The 17,003-nt window shown below is 41.0% G+C and overlaps 1 protein-coding gene across 1 annotated transcript; it reads left to right on the forward strand.

Moving 5' to 3' along the window:
* The first annotated feature begins 4,852 nt into the window (after positions 1-4,852).
* On the forward strand, positions 4,853-9,575 carry LOC123741807 (stonustoxin subunit beta-like). The gene is made up of 3 exons (XM_045716012.1): positions 4,853-4,909; positions 5,138-5,184; positions 9,027-9,575. The coding sequence occupies exons 2-3, from the start codon at positions 5,163-5,165 to the stop codon at positions 9,548-9,550; spliced, it is 546 nt and encodes a 181-aa protein (XP_045571968.1). The 5' UTR covers positions 4,853-4,909; positions 5,138-5,162; the 3' UTR covers positions 9,551-9,575.
* The last annotated feature ends 7,428 nt before the right edge of the window (positions 9,576-17,003 follow it).

Genomic DNA, 17,003 nt, shown 5'->3' on the forward strand with positions numbered 1-17,003 from the left:
TTGGTAATGGTGAGTGCTTAGCATGTTTTGTTGTAGCCTCTGTTATTGGTAATGGTGAGAGGTTAGCATGTTTTGTTGTAGCCTCTGTTATTGGTAATTGTGAGAGGTTAGCATGTTTTGTTGTAGCCTCTGTTATTGGTAATGGTGAGAGGTTAGCATGTTTTGTTGTATCCTCTGTTATTGGTAGCGGTGAGAGGTTAGCATGTTTTGTTGTAGCCTCTGTTATTGGTAATGGTGAGAGGTTAGCATTTTTTGTTGTAGACTCTGTTATTGGTAATTGTGAGAGGTTAGCATGTTTTGTTGTAGCCTCTGTTATTGGTAATGGTGAGAGGTTAGCATGTTTTGTTGTAGCCTCTGTTATTGGTAATGGTGAGAGGTTAGCATGTTTTGTTGTAGCCTCTGTTTTTTGGTAATGGTGAGAGGTTAGCATGTTTTGTTGAAGCATCTGTTATGGGTAATGGTGAGAGGTTAGCATGTTTTGTTGTAGCCTCTGTTATTGGTAATGGTGAGAGGTTAGCATGTTTTGTTGTAGCCTCTGTTATTGGTAATGGTGAAATGTTAGCATGTTTTGTTGTAGCCTCTGTTATTGGTAATGGTGAGAGGTTAGCATGTTTGTTGTAGCCTCTGTTATTGGTAATGGTGAGAGGTTAGCGCATCTTGTTGTAGCCTCTGTTATTGGTAATGGTGAGAGGTTAGCATGTTTTGTTGTAGCCTCTGTAATTGGTAATGGTGAGAGGTTAGCATGTTTTGTTGTAGCCTCTGTTATTGGTAATGGTGAGATGTTAGCATGTTTTGTTGTAGCCTCTGTTATTGGTAATGGTGAGAGGTTAGCATGTTTTGTTGTAGCCTATGTTATTGGTAATGGTGAGAGGTTATCATGTTTTGTTGTAGCCTCTGTTATTGGTAATGGTGAGAGGTTAGTATGTTTTGTTGTAGCCTCTGTTATTGGTAATGGTGAGAGGTTAACATTTTTTGTTGTATCCTCTGTTATTGGTAATGGTGAGAGGTTAGCATGTTTTGTTGTAGCCTCTGTTATTGGTAATGGTGAGAGGTTAGCATGTTTTGTTGTAGCCTCTGTTATTGGTAATGGTGAAATGTTAGCATGTTTTGTTGTAGCCTCTGTTATTGGTAATGGTGAGAGCTTAGCATGTTTGTTGTAGCCTCTGTAATTGGTAATGGTGAGAGGTTAGCATGTTTTGTTGTAGCCTCTGTTATTGGTAATGGTGAGATGTTAGCATGTTTTGTTGCAGCCTCTGTTATTGGTAATGGTGAGAGGTTAGCATGTTTTGTTGTAGCCTCTGTTATTGGTAATGGTGAGAGGTTATCATGTTTTGTTGTAGCGTCTGTTATTGGTAATGGTGAGAGTTTAGTATGTTTTGTTGTAGCCTCTGTTATTGGTAATGGTGAGAGATTTACATGTTTTGTTGTATCCTCTGTTATTGGTAATGGTGAGAGGTTAGCATGTTTTGTTGTAGCCTCTGTTATTGGTAATGGTGAGAGGTTAGCATGTTTTGTTGTATCCCTGTTATGGGCAATTGTGAGAGGTTAGCATGTTTTGTTGTAACCTCTGTAACTTTCTCACTCATTATTATTGATGATTCGTTTACGACCAAACACTAATCTTTGACTACTAACCTGATCCCGGTATTGGGATTTATTGTCAAGAGACCATGGCAGGAAATTCAAATCTGCAAGAATCTAAGAATTTCAATTTCTCAAACAATCAACTATTTTTCACCATTTGAAAGATAAACATCTCCTAAATCCAACCACATTGTCCGATTTCAAAGAGGCTTTACGGCAAAATCATAAAGTTAGATTATGTTAGGACAGTACATTGAAAATAGCTGTGTGTAATCTTTTGTCAATTCAAAGACAGGCGTCACCAAAAGCAGATAACCAGCTAAAATTATGCACTAACCTTTGATGATCTTCATCAGATGACACTACTAGGACATTATGTTATACAATACATGCATTTTTTGTTCCATCAAGTTCATATTTATATCCAAAAACAGCATTTTACAGTAGCGGTGAAATTCAGATTTTTTTTCTCCCTCAAATGCTTCCGGTGAATCAGCGTTACAATTTACAAAATTACTATTCGAAAACATTGGTCAATTATAATATTGTCATTCAAAGAATTATAGATGAACATCTCGTAAATGCTACCGCATTGCCAGATTTCAAAATAACTTTACTGGGAAATCATACTTTGCAATAAACGGGGTGCTGTGCTAAGAACAATAGGCTAGGATATACAGGATAGAACCATCTAATATCAATAATACTATTGTCAATAATCCCTTACCTTTGATTATCTTCATCAGAAGGCACTTCCAGGACTCCCAGGTCCACAACAAATGTGGTTTCTTTCGACAAAGTTCATAATTTATGTCCAAATAACTCCAAGTTGTTCCATGTTGTTAGGCGTTCAGTAGGCTCCTCAAAATGTAGGGGGGGGGGGGAAAAGTCACGACGAAAAGTAAAAAAAAAATCTATTTACGTTCGTTCAAACATGTCAAACGTTGTTTAGCATCAATCTTTAGGGCCATTTTTAACGTGAAACATCAGTAATATTTCAACCCGACCTCTCCTGTGTCTTGAAAAACGTTTTTGAAAAATGTCTCGCCTCACATGCACGCACAGGTGTGGGCAATAATGAAGTGACGACCTCCCAGGGACGTCAACTTCCCTTCCTTGTCATCCGGTCTCTGTTCATCATAGACGCTTCAATCAACTTTATAAAGATCGTTGACATCTAGTGGAAGCCGTAGGAAGTGCGAAATGAATCCTTTGTCACTGTGTGATCTATTAGCAATGACTCGAAAATAGTACAGCCACAAAATTCTCATTTCCTGGTTGTATTTTTCTCAGGTTTTTGCCTGCCATATGAGTTTTGTTATACTTACAGACACCATTCAAACTGTTTTAGAGAATTCAGAGTGTTTTCTATCCAAATCTGTTAATAATATGCATATCCTAGCTTCTGAGTTGGTGTAGGAGGCAGTTAAAAAATGGGCACATATTTTTTCAAAATTCTCAATACTGCCCCCTAGCCCGTAGAGGTTAATACACTATAAGTATATTGGTCAGAATACTTATGACTTCTTCAAATGGGGAGACAGGAAACATAAAGTGTTTTCATTTTTTAAACGTGAAACAGACATGTATTAAAATACCCTCAAATAAAAGGTGACATTTTATACAGTCACCTCATATGAAACATTTGATCTCAAATCCAAAATGTTGGAGTATAGAGCCACATTTAAAATGTCAGCTTCACTTTCAAAATAGATATGGTGTGGACTGTATACTCAATACAATCTAAATCTGATACCTCACTGTCTGTCTTTTGACTGATACTGCTTTTAAACTGGTCTGGTCAGTCTACTCAAATATTTGTACTATACATGTTTCTATCTGCAGGCAATACTTTGATCATTTGTCATTTTTAATGATGATATATTAATTTACGAATAGATATGGAAGGTTTCATATGTTTAAAAAATATACTGCCACTATTTTCACCACCAAAGAATAGCAGTGTGATTTTAATATGATTTGACTCTTTGCAGGCTGTCAGGCTGTCTAGTCACAGAGGAAAGCTGTGCTTCTCTGGTCTCAGCTCTGGAGTCAAACCCCTCACACCTGAGAGAGCTGGACCTGAGTAACAATGACCTGAAGGATTCAGGAGTGAAGCTGCTCTCTGCTGTACTGTGGAATCCCCACTGTAAACTGGAGACTCTGAGGTCAGTATTCCTGTAGTTGGTCAACAAGTGATAACTGTTCACCAGATCCACGTGTTTACCAGACACACATAGTCCACAGCACATGTGTTTGGACAGTGAAGCTTACAGTTTAAAATGTGGTGCTATGCTCCATCATTTTGGATTTGAGATCGAATGTTTCATATTAGGTGACAGTACAGAATGTCACCTTTTATTTAAAGGTATTCATACATATACAGTCGTGGCCAAAGGTTTTGAGAATGACACAAATATTATTTTTCACAAGTCTGCTGCTTCAGTGTCTTTAGATATTTTTGGTCAGATATTACTATGGAATACTGAAGTATAATTACAAGCATTTCATGAGTGTCAAAGGCTTTTATTGACAATTACATGAAGTTGAAACATAACCCAAAACACAACCAAAACAAACTGCAAATCATACCAATGAGTAAACCAACCAAATCCTCAACTTGTGACTACTTTAATACACTATAAGTGAATTGGTCAGAATACTTATGACTTCTTCAAATAGGGGGACTAGATACATAAAGTGCTTTTATTTTTCAAAATGGTGAAACAGATATGTATGAAAATACCCTCAAATAAAAGGTGACATTATATACTGTCACCTCATATGAAACATTTGATCTGAAATCGAAAATGTTGGAGTTTAGAGCCACATTTAAAATGTTATCTTCACTGTCAAAATAGATATGGTGTGGACTGTATACTCAATACAATCTAAATCTGAGTCTTTTGACTGATGCTGCTTTTTAAACTGGTCTGGTCAGTCTACTCAAATATTTGTACTATACATTTTTCTCTCAACAAGCAATACTTTGATCATTTGTCATTTCTAGTAATGATACATTATTTTATGAATAGATATGGCAGGTTTCAGGACACTGATATATCTGAATATGTAGAAAAAATATATACTGCCACTATTTTCACCACCAAAGAATGTCAGTGTGATTTTATTATGATTTGACTCTTTGCAGGCTGTCAGGCTGTCTAGTCACAGAGGAAGGCTGTGCTTCTCTGGTCTCAGCTCTGCGGTCAAACCCCTCACACCTGAGAGAGCTGGACCTGAGCTACAATCACCCAGGAGACTCAGGAGTCAGACTGCTCTCTGCTGGACTGGAGGATCCACACTGCAGACTGGAGAAACTCAAGTATGTAGAGGGTTTATGTCAATGTTCATATCAGACATGTTTGACTTATCAGGCTAGTTATGACAAACATTCTTAACACCACTTGGACAAAGTTCTATGCTGACTCTGTGTGTGTGTGTGTGTGTGTGTGTGTGTGTGTGTGTGTGTGTGTGTGTGTGTGTGTGTGTGTGTGTGTGTGTGTGTGTGGTATCACTCATTGACTGTCTGTTCTTCTGCTTACCGCTACAGTGTGGAAAATGGTGGAGAGAACACAATGAAACCTGGGCTTAGAAAATGTGAGTGTTGACTGCTGTGAGGAATATGACAAAGAATAAGTCCTAATTCAAGTGTGTGTGTCCTGTGTGTGTGTGTGTATCCTGTGTGTGTGTGTGTGTGTGTATATCCAGTGTGTGTGTGTGTGTGTGTTTGTGTGTCCAGTGTGTGTCCAGTGTGTGTGTGTGTGTCCATCCTGAAATGGACAATTATGAATGGGAACATATTGGCACCGTACGAAACATATACACGATGTCCAATACCACTCAAATGGACGGCATTTATTTCAAAGCTTATGGCAAATCTCATATGGAAAATGCCAAGTGTCACACAGCAAAAATCCATAAGATGGCAAGCGCGCTCCACAGTAAATTGTCATATTGCAAATGCACATCAAGTCAAGACCCAAGGGTCAAATTTTGAAAATGTGAAAAAAAACCACAAAAAATGTATCACCCTCTAAAAAAGTGCTCTCTAGACCGTTTTTCAAAATTCTTTCGATTTTTTTGTCAATTATATATGTATAAGAACTGTATGAACATACCTTTGTCATATTATATTCTCATATTTTATTTACTTGTCCATAAGGCATATGTTTTGCCAATTTGCAATATGATTTCATAGGAAGTCAAACGTCGAAGTCAAAAGTCAGTGAACCATTCCCAAATGCCATAAGAAATGTCCAAATGCAATATGAAAGTATTGAAAGTGCCAAATCAGGATGTTATGTCCATTTGCCATGTGCGATCATAGGAAGTTGGTTTCCAAACCCAAAAGTCAGTGAACCATGTCCAAATGGCATTTATACTGCCCGAATGACATATAGCCCTATGTTAAGCCATGAATCAACCTAGATGGTCTATGTGTCATGTATGATGAGGGAGAAGTGGGACTCTGTTGTTTTTAACATTTTGAAAAACGTCCAAAATGACCAGGGGCGCCCCCTATTGGATGGGCATGGGTGGGGGTGCTCCCTACCCAACCGTAGACCCCTTGCTCCCCCTAAAGGCATTAAAAAACGTTTTTTAAAATGTGCTCCTGGTAACCCATTCCAATCACCAGGTGCACGGCTGTCCATTTGCAATATGTTTTAATTTGACATGCTCAAAAATACTGCAGAAATGCAAAATTGACTGGCCCGATGAACTCGGGATGGCCGGGCAGTGCTAGTGGGTCCTCTCCATCGCTCGTTGTGTTGATTTCATCATGTCCATTTGGTGATGTTTTTTCACTGTTGAATCTTATTGCAAATGGACACAAGTCAGCCAGCAAGTCACCGTCCATCAGTCAATTAGATATCATTCTGACACCAAACTGATACATACTGACACCACACCAACTTTTTCCAATTAGTTTAGCAGCCAACTATCACATATTTCAGAGCAGTTCCATAATTCACAGCATCTTCTGTTTAACCTCTCTGGGCTAGGTGGGACGAATTCGTCCCACCTACGTAACAGCCAGTTGAATCCTGTGGCGCGATTTTCAAAACCTTTGAAATGCTATTACTTCAATTTCTCAAACATATGACTATTTTACAGCTATTTAAAGACAAGACTCTCGTTAATCTAACCACACTGTCCGATTTCAAAAAGGCTTTACAACGAAAGCAAAACATTAGATTATGTCAGCAGACTACCCAGCCAGAAATAATCAGACACCCATTTTTCAAGCTAGCATATAATGTCACAAAAACCCAGAAGACAGCTAAATGCAGCACTAACCTTTGATGATCTTCATCAGATGACACACCTAGGACATTATGTTATACAATACATGCATGTTTTGTTCAATCAAGTTCATATTCATATCAAAAAACAGCTTTTTACATTAGCATGTGACGTTCAGATCTAGCATACCCCCGCAAACTTCCGGGGAATTTACTAACAATTTACTAAATTACTCACGATAAACGTTCACAAAAAGCATAACAATTATTTTAAGAATTATAGATACAGAACTCCTCTATGCACTCGATATGTCCGATTTTAAAATAGCTTTTCGGATGAAGCACATTTTGCAATATTCTAAGTACATAGCCCAGCCATCACGGGCTAGCTATTTAGACACCCGGCAAGTTTAGCCTTCACCAAAATCACATTTACTATAAGAAAAATGGTCTTACCTTTCCTGTTCTTCGTCAGAATGCACTCCCAGGACTTCTACTTCAATAACAAATGTTGGTTTGGTCCCAAATAATCCATCGTTATATCCGAATAGCGTCGTTTTGTTCGTCCGTTCCAGAAACTATCCGAAATGGTAAATAACGGTCGTGCGCATAGCGCATTTCGTGACAAAAAAATTATAAATATTCCTTTACCGTACTTTCGAAGCATGTCAACCGCTGTTTAAAATCAATTTTTTATGCAATTTATCTCGTAGAAAAGCGATAATATTCCGACCGGGAATCTGCGTGTCTGTAAAATGAGGGAAAAACAGAAAGATGGGGGCGGACTGTGCATGCGCCTAAAGCCCTTTGTCCCCTGATAGACCACTTAGCAAAAGTGCTCCTGTGTTTCAGCCAGGGCTTTGAATTACGTCATTCAGGTTTTTCCCGGGCTCTGAGACCCCATTGGAGCTGTGGGAAGTGTCACGTAACAGCTAAGATCCTGACTTTTCAATAAACAGAAACAAGAAGAACGACTCCTTGTCAGACAGGCCACTTCCTGCATGAAACCTTCTCAGATTTTTTGCCTGCCAAATGAGTTATGTTATACTCACAGACACCATTCAAACAGTTTTAGAAACTTTAGGGTGTTTTCTATCCATATGTAATAAGTATATGCATATTCTAGTTACTGGGTAGGAGTGGTAACCAGATTAAATCGGGTACGTTTTTTATCCGGCGGTGAAAATACTGCCCCCTAGCACTAACAAGTTAAACCATAATAAAAACATAAAACACATAGTTACGTTCTAGCTGTGGGTCCAGTTCGGACATTATGTGTAGGCCTAGCTGAGGCGACACCGAATCCTAAGTTTCGGCTCGATAGGTCATTTGAAGCCCGAGCAGCGACCTTAATTGGTGCTGAAAATCCACATTTTCCGGGAGTTGCTACGGGGTCCTTGAATGAAACGTTAGGGTCCATCTCTATGGGCCGAGGCGGTTTCAATGCACCTAGTCTTGCGACTCTGGGACTTTTTTAAATGTCGTCATTTTTGTGATGTTATTGCAAATGTACGAGTCTGTTTCTCGGTCTGAGAACCTCCTAGAGCCACGTAACTCACCGTGCACTATCGACTTGAGCTCTAGAACAGGTTTCTAAAGTTTCAGAGCTCTAGGTCTGACGGTTCTTTGATAGTTCAAATGAAGTTAACTATTGCAGGCAGTGTATGTCTCTAAGCCCCACACTGTGTTACTATGGCCTAGATGTGTATGTGTGTTAGTTTGTTTTGCAAATCTGATGGGATAAATGACTGATTTAGAGGTTCATGAGGGTTGCCTAATCACACATATGAAGTTTTGGAAAGATGTGACTTTTTTAACCCTTCGAAACAGCCCCTATGCCCCCAATTTAAGGCACTTCCGGTTGGCACAGGAAGCTAAAAGTAAACACATATCCTCATTGGGGTAGGCTTTTACAGAATCCTGAGTTGAATACAGTGATTTTCACAAACTGCAGGTTTGGTGCATCAAAACACCTTTAGGGTGAATTTAACCACTTCCGGTTGCTCCAGGAAGCTTAGAATCAACACAGGTAGACCTCATAGTATAACATATGATCATTCAACAAGTCTCAAGTTACCTTAACTTCTCCTTTTGATACCTAGAAACATCTACATTAAATGAATTAGTGAAAAGTTAGTTAACATTCTAATGTGAATGATGATGATTTCTAATATTGTGTCTGGTTTCATCCATCAGATGTCTGTGATCTCACACTCGACCCAAACACAGTAGACAGACGCCTCTCTCTGTCTGAGGAGAACAGAAAGGTGACATGGAGGAGAGAGGAGCAGCCGTATCCTGATCACCCAGAGAGATTTGTGGGATGTAGACAGGTGCTGTGTAGAGAGGGTCTGACTGGGCGCTGTTACTGGGAGGCAGAGTGGAGTGGGAGGGAGGCTGTTATAGGAGTGACTTATAAAGGAATCAGCAGGAGAGGAGAGGTTAATGACTGTTGTCTTGGATGTAATGACAAGTCCTGGAGTCTGACCTGCTCTGACAACAGTTACTATGCCTGTCACGATAATAATTCCACTACCATAGACGTCCGCTCCTCCAGCTCCCACAGAGTAGGAGTGTATCTGGACTGGCCAGCCGGCACTCTGTCCTTCTATAGAGCCTCCTCTGACACACTGACCCACCTGATCACATTCACCTCCACATTCACTGAGCCCCTCTATCCAGGGTTCTGGGTTTATAATGACTCCTCAGTGTCCCTGTAAATAATAACCTGACACACACACACACACACACACACACACACACACACACACACACACACACACACACACACACACACACACACACACACACACACACATATACACACACTGGACACACACACACACACACACACACTGACACACACTGACACACACACACACACTCACACTGGACACCCACATACACATACACTGGACACACACACACACACAGTGGACACGCGCACGCACACACACACACACACACACACACACACACACACACAGATACACCCATTGAATAAACATACACACACTGGACACATTCACATACACACACACACACACACACACACTGGACACACACACACACACACACACACACACACACACACACACTGGATACACATACACACAATGGACACATACAATGGATTCACACACTGGACACACACTGGACAAACACGCTGGACACAAATACACACTGGACACACACACACACCAGACACACACACACTAGATACACACACTGGACACACACACACACACACACACTGGACACACACACACTGGACACACAAACACACACACACACACACTGGATACACACACACACACACACACAGGATACACACACACACACACACACACACACACACACACACACACACACACACACACACACACACACACACACACTGGAAACAAACACACACTGAACACACACACACACACACATACACACACTGGACACATACACAATGGACACACACACACATGCTGGACACACATATGCAAACACACACACAGACACACAAACACACACACACACTGGACACACACACACAGACACAAGACAGACACAAGTGTTCTTCTCTTCTCAGGAAGGCCAAGTCTGAATATTTTATGTCTGTTACCACTGATAACCTGAATGACCCTAGAAAGTTTTGGAAGGCTATTAAGTCTATGTCTGGTAACAGTAATGTTAATGAATTACCATCATGTGTATTGAAGGACTCTGTTGCTATATATGACAAAACTGAAATGCTGAATTGTTTCAATGAGCACTTTGTATCATCTGGTAGGCTGTTTGATTCAGTGTCCTCTGTCTCTGTACAACCTTGTGTTGATGAACCAGTGAGAGCTGGTCAAACTTTTAGCTTTTTGCCATTCTCAGTGCAGGTGGTACATAAGGCCCTGAAATCCTTAGATCAGAGAAAGCCTGCAGGTCCTGATCTTTTGGATCCCTGCTTTTTAAATCTGGCAGCTGATTTCATAGCTGAACCACTTACATATCTGTTTAATCTAACCCTGGAATGTAATGAAATTCCAAAGATCTGGAAATCAGCATTTGTCCTGCCACTTTTAAAAGGGGGAGATCCAACTCTTTTAAATAATTATAGGCCAATCTCAAAGCTGTCACCCCTGGTGAAAATACTTGAAACCCTTGTGAGTGACCAGCTAAAAGAGTTTTTATATACTAACTCTATTTTATCAATGTACCAATTGGGTTTCAGGAAGAAGCATAGCACAATTACAGCAGCCATGATGGTTTTAAATGATATCACTGAAGCTCTTGACAAAAAACAGCATTGTGTCTCACTTTTTATTGATCTCTCTAAGGCTTTTGATACAGTTGATCATGCTATACTAAGGCAGAGATTGTTGAGTGTAGGTCTTTCAGAGCATGCAGTTGCATGGTTTGTTAACTATCTGTCTGATAGAACTCAGTGCACTCAATTTGATGGGCTTAGGTCTGTTAAATTGTCTGTCTTGAATGGTGTGCCCCAAGGCTCTGTACTTGGTCCTCTCTTATTCACTATTTATATAAATAATTTAGACAAAAATGTCCAAAATGCACAACTTCATTTTTTATGCTGATGATCCTGTTATTTACTGTTGTGCTTCATCTCTTACAAAAGCTTTCCAGAACTTGCAAACTGCTTTTAATACTGTTCAACATACCTTGTCTCGATTGAAGCTTATCCTGAATACTGACAAAACTAAACTAATGGTGTTTTCTAAAGCAAGAAATAGACCTCTTAACCTTTCACCTATTACTACCTGTCAGGGCAATGAGATTGAGGTTGTAACCTCATATAAATATCTTGGAATTTTGATTGATGATGGCCTCTCTTTTAAAATGCATATTCAACAACTTACAAAAAAATTGAAGCTGAAATTAGGATTTTATTTTAGGAATAAGGCTTGTTTTTCTTTTGAAGCCAGAAGGAGGCTAGTATCAGCTACATTTATGCCTTTACTAGACTATGGGGATATTTTATATATGAATGCTTCCGCTCAGTGTTTGAGATCAATTGACACCCTTTACCATGGCACTTTGAGATTTATTTTAAACTGCAAAACCCTTACGCACCACTGCACTTTGTATACCAGGGTTGGCTGGCCTTCTCTAGTCACTCGTAGGCTCAGTCACTGGTATACTTTTATTTACAAAGACATTTTGGGTTTACTACCTTTTTATTTGGGCATTTTTATTGTTCAGAAATGTGGTGGGTACTCTCTTCGTTCGCGGGACTTTATCCTGCTAACTGTTCCAAATGTCCGAACTGAATTTGGTAAAAGGGCTTTTATGTACTCTGCACCATCGTCTTGGAACGTCTTACAAAATACTTTTAAACTGGAAGAACTGGTCCTGATTGGTGTTTTTTAAATCACTGATGAATGATCTGGAGACTGATTCCCTGACATGTCAATGTTTTTAATTTGCTGTTTTTGATTTTGTTATACTCTTGTGAATTCTATGGTTTTTTACTAGATTACTTGTAGTTTTCATGTTTGTCTGTAATTTTTTGTAATGACTTGGCGCTGCCTATCTTGGCCAGGACGCTCTTGAATTTTAAATCTCAATGAGCCCTTCCTGGTTAAATAAAGGTTAAATAAATAAATAAATAAAACTGCATCTGGCATCAATGTCCTCCATGAAGATGAGATTGATGTTCTGGCCTCTCATCTCCTCCTTCATCTCTCAGCAGGTTCACTGCATCTGGCATCAATGTCCTCCATGAAGATGAGATTGATGTTCTGGCCTCTCATCCCCTTCATCTCTCAGCAGGTTCACTGCATCTGGCATCAATGTCCTCCATGAAGATGAGGTTGATGTTCTGTTCTCTCATCCCCTCCTTCATCTCTCAGCAGGTTCACTGCATCTGGCATCAATGTCCTCCATGAAGATGAGATTGATGTTCTGGCCTCTCATCCCCTCCATCTCTCAGCAGGTTCACTGCATCTGGCATCAATGTCCTCCATGAAGATGAGGTTGATGTTCTGGCCTCTCATCTCCTCCTTCATCTCTCAGCAGGTTCACTGCATCTGGCATCAATGTCCTCCATGAAGATGAGATTGATGTTCTGGCCTCCCATCCCCTTCATCTCTCAGCAGGTTCACTGCATCTGGCATCAATGTCCTCCATGAAGATGAGGTTGATGTTCTGTTCTCTCATCCCCTCCTTCATCTCTCAGCAGGTTCACTGCATCTGGCATCAATGTCCTCCATGAAGATGAGATTGATGTTCTGGCCTCTCATCCCCTCCATCTCTCAGCAGGTTCACTGCATCTGGCATCAATGTCCTCCATGAAGATGAGGTTGATGTTCTGTTCTCTCATCTCCTCCTTCATCTCTCAGCAGGTTCACTGCATCTGGCATCAATGTCCTCCATGAAGATGAGATTGATGTTCTGGCCTCTCATCCCCTCCATCTCTCAGCAGGTTCACTGCATCTGGCATCAATGTCCTCCATGAAGATGAGGTTGATGTTCTGGCCTCTCATCTCCTCCTTCATCTCTCAGCAGGTTCACTGCATCTGGCATCAATGTCCTCCATGAAGATGAGGTTGATGTTCTGGCCTCTCAGCCCCTCCTTCATCTCTCAGCAGGTTCACTGCATTTGACAAACTACAGAAGAAGTACATCATTATCTGCACTAAATACAATTTACTAAATTACCTAAATTAATCAAGACTGAAATAAAATACTGAAAAAGAAACTGAAAAAAACTCCCTATTACTGCATCCCACCTTTCACCCTTTTTCATGTTCAGGAAGTGAAGCGGGTGGTCATGCTGGCAGGAAACCCCAACACGCCTGTCTCCTACAATTTCCTTGTTTTGGGTTTGGACCTGATGGCATTGCCTGCTTGAAATCCATGGCAACCCTAAAATATCTATAATAATATAAAGTACAATACAAGCATTATGTACTGAAATGCTTCCTTGCAGGTTAACCTCTTGACAATGCAACAACAATAGAACAAGTCAGTAGCTAAGTTAATAAAAAGAGTACTACAATAGTAATAAACCCTTCATTCATCAGTATCCTGAACATAGCTGGGTGTTTCTGGGATAGAGGGTTGATATTAAAGTCAGTACTACAATAGTAATAAACCCTTCATTCATCAGTACCCTGAACATAGCTGGGTGTTTCTGGGATAGAGGGTTGATATTAAAGTCAGTACTACAATAGTAATAAACCCTTCATTCATCAGTATCCTGAACATAGCTGGCTGTTTCTGGGGTAGAGGGTTGATATAAAATATTGGTCAGCCGCAGGGAACCGCCCACGTCTCTGAGACACAATCATTTACTATTGGTCAGCTGCAGGGAACCACCCAGGTCTCTGAGACACAATCACTTCCTATTGGTCAGCCGCAGGGAACCGCCCACGTCTCAGGAGATATGTATTTTAGGCAGTAAGTAAAACTGCCTAGGCCTTAGTGAATCTGGCCCAAAAAGACAGACCATCTGTTTATCTGTAATGTACTTATCCTCATACAGTTTATCTCCTGGATTAATCTTTGTGTTTTCTGGTTGTGTTGAGTGGGACAATGGAACATAGTGTTTAACATGATCCTATTGTCTATTGGCTTCAAGAAGATATTCACTTTATCCATTACAACAATCTGAGCCCCTTATCTGCTGGTTTAATCACTATATTTCTAGAGCTTGATTTTTAACCATTTGTAAGGTTAAGCTGATAAAAAGGTCTGGTTCTGAATTGTGAAAAGGAAGTCACATCCCTACGTATCAGAGTCTGTATAGTTTCTGACTCCAACTGAGGTTCCCAATGTGAGGGGTTTGGAAATAGTATCTGAGGAAAATCTGTTTCATTTTCACAATGATCTGATAACTTCAATCTTCTATGATAGACGTGTAGATCCCCTCCGGAGCTCCTCCCAGTCCACCTGTTTAGGAGTTGGTATGAAAGTCAGTCCACCTGTTTAGGAGTTGGTATGAAAGTCAGTCCACCTGTTTAGGAGTTGGTATGAAAGTCAGTCCACCTGTTTAGGAGTTGGTATGAAAGTCAGTCCACCTGTTTAGGAGTTGGTATGAAAGTCAGTCCACCTGTTTAGGAGTTGGTATGAAAGTCAGTCCACCTGTTTAGGAGTTGGTATGAAAGTCAGTCCACCTGTTTAGGAGTTGGTATGAAAGTCAGTCCACCTGTTTAGGAGTTGGTATGAAAGCCAGTCCACCTGTTTAGGAGTTGGTATGAAAGTCACTCCACCTGTTTAGAAGTTGGTATGAAAGTCAGTCCACCTGTTTAGGAGTTGGTATGAAAGTCAGTCCTCTTTCTAGAACCTCACTCTCGGCTTGGTTGAGCCCAATGGGACATTGCTGGTCAAGACCTGAAATGGGTTGTGAAGTAGTATGGACATATTGATGGAACAAGGTCACTAAACTGGTGGATAGACAGGGTAGATCCAAGAGCCTCTGCTGTCATCTAGAGGGGGTTTCTCTGTACTGCTTGACACATGGAGACTCAATGGAGGCCCAGTGCAAGTGTCCAAAGTAAGGTCCAGACAATTGTTTGTCAGGCTGGGATCTATAAAGCAGTATGTTCTTCAATTAGATGCCAACTAATATTCATACAGGGACAATAGGTGGACAGGAGGAAGAATGGTGGTCCTGATTCATACAGGGACAATAGGTGGACAGGAGGAAGAATGGTGGTCCTGATTCATACAGGGACAATAGGTGGACAGGAGGAAGAATGGTGGTCCTGATTCATACAGGGACAATAGGTGGACAGGAGGAAGAATGGTGGTCCTGATTCATACAGGGACAATAGGTGGACAGGAGGAAGAATGGTGGTCCTGATTCATACAGGGACAATAGGTGGACAGGAGGAAGAATGGTGGTCCTGGTTCATACAGGGACAATAGGTGGACTGGAGGAAGAATGGTGGTCCTGATTCATACAGGGACAATAGGTGGGGCAGGAGGACGAATGGTGGTCCTGATTCATACAGGGACAATAGGTGGACAGGAGGAAGAATGGTGGTCCTGATTCATACAGGGACAATAGGTGGACAGGAGGAAGAATGGTGGTCCTGATTCATACAGGGACAATAGGTGGACGGGTGGAAGAATGGTGTTCCTGATTCATACAGGGACAATAGGTGGACAGGAGGAAGAATGGTGTTCCTGATTCATACAGGGACAATAGGTGGACAGGAGGAAGAATGGTGTTCCTGATTCATACAGGGACAATAGGTGGACAGGAGGAAGAATGGTGTTCCTGATTCATACAGGGACAATAGGTGGACAGGAGGAAGAATGGTGTTCCTGATTCATACAGGGACAATAGGTGGACAGGAGGAAGAATGGTGGTCCTGATTCATACAGGGACAATAGGTGGACAGGAGGAAGAATGGTGTTCCTGATTTCCACAATTCCTATTTTTTTCTTTAGAGCTTCAGATTGAGATTGTTGTTATTCTCCAATATGTTTTTTCTTCAGTGTTGCACTCTGGGTTCTCCAAGGGGAATACTCCCCCTGTTCTCCTCTTGACAGTTGTAGCTCCATGCTTTTGCTGTGAATTGTCCACTGTTGGTATCAATTTATTTGGTCCCAAAAATACAAGTTTTAGCTGAATCCCCAGTTAGAATCCATGTGGGTCATTTAAACGTTTCTAAAACGATTAAAAGTACATTTAAAAAAATGTGTTCCTGACATTTCACCACAATAGGCAATGGATAAAAAGTAGCCAAACAAAGCATAATGATGAATCAAAAGCGATGAGCAGCAGCAGCATCATCAAACCCGCGAGGCTGCCGGCAAGCCCAACAGTGATGATGCTGCCGAGCTCCAGTTAGCTCCGTGTCCAGAGTCTACCCACCCTTCCACAAGCCCAACAGCGATGATGCTGCCGAGCTCCAGTTAGCTCCGTGTCCAGAGTCTACCCAGCCTTCCACAAGCCCAACACCGATGATGCTGCCGAGCTCCAGTTAGCTCCGTGTCCAGAGTCTACCCACCCTTCCACAAGCGCTGTCAGCATAATGTCTCCACAGCCCCCTCCACCCCCGACTGTTCCTGAATATCTAGGAACAGAGGAACCAGCCCAGATTAGACTAGAATCCTACCGTAGACACAGGTTTTCTGTCCACAAACCTTCATTTAATAACAACTGGTTCATATGAAGAGAGTGTCTGGAATACTTGGTTACTGAAGATGTGGCATTGC

Source organism: Salmo salar, chromosome ssa03, assembly GCF_905237065.1.
Source record: "Salmo salar chromosome ssa03, Ssal_v3.1, whole genome shotgun sequence".
Taxonomy (NCBI): Eukaryota; Metazoa; Chordata; class Actinopteri; order Salmoniformes; family Salmonidae; genus Salmo; species Salmo salar.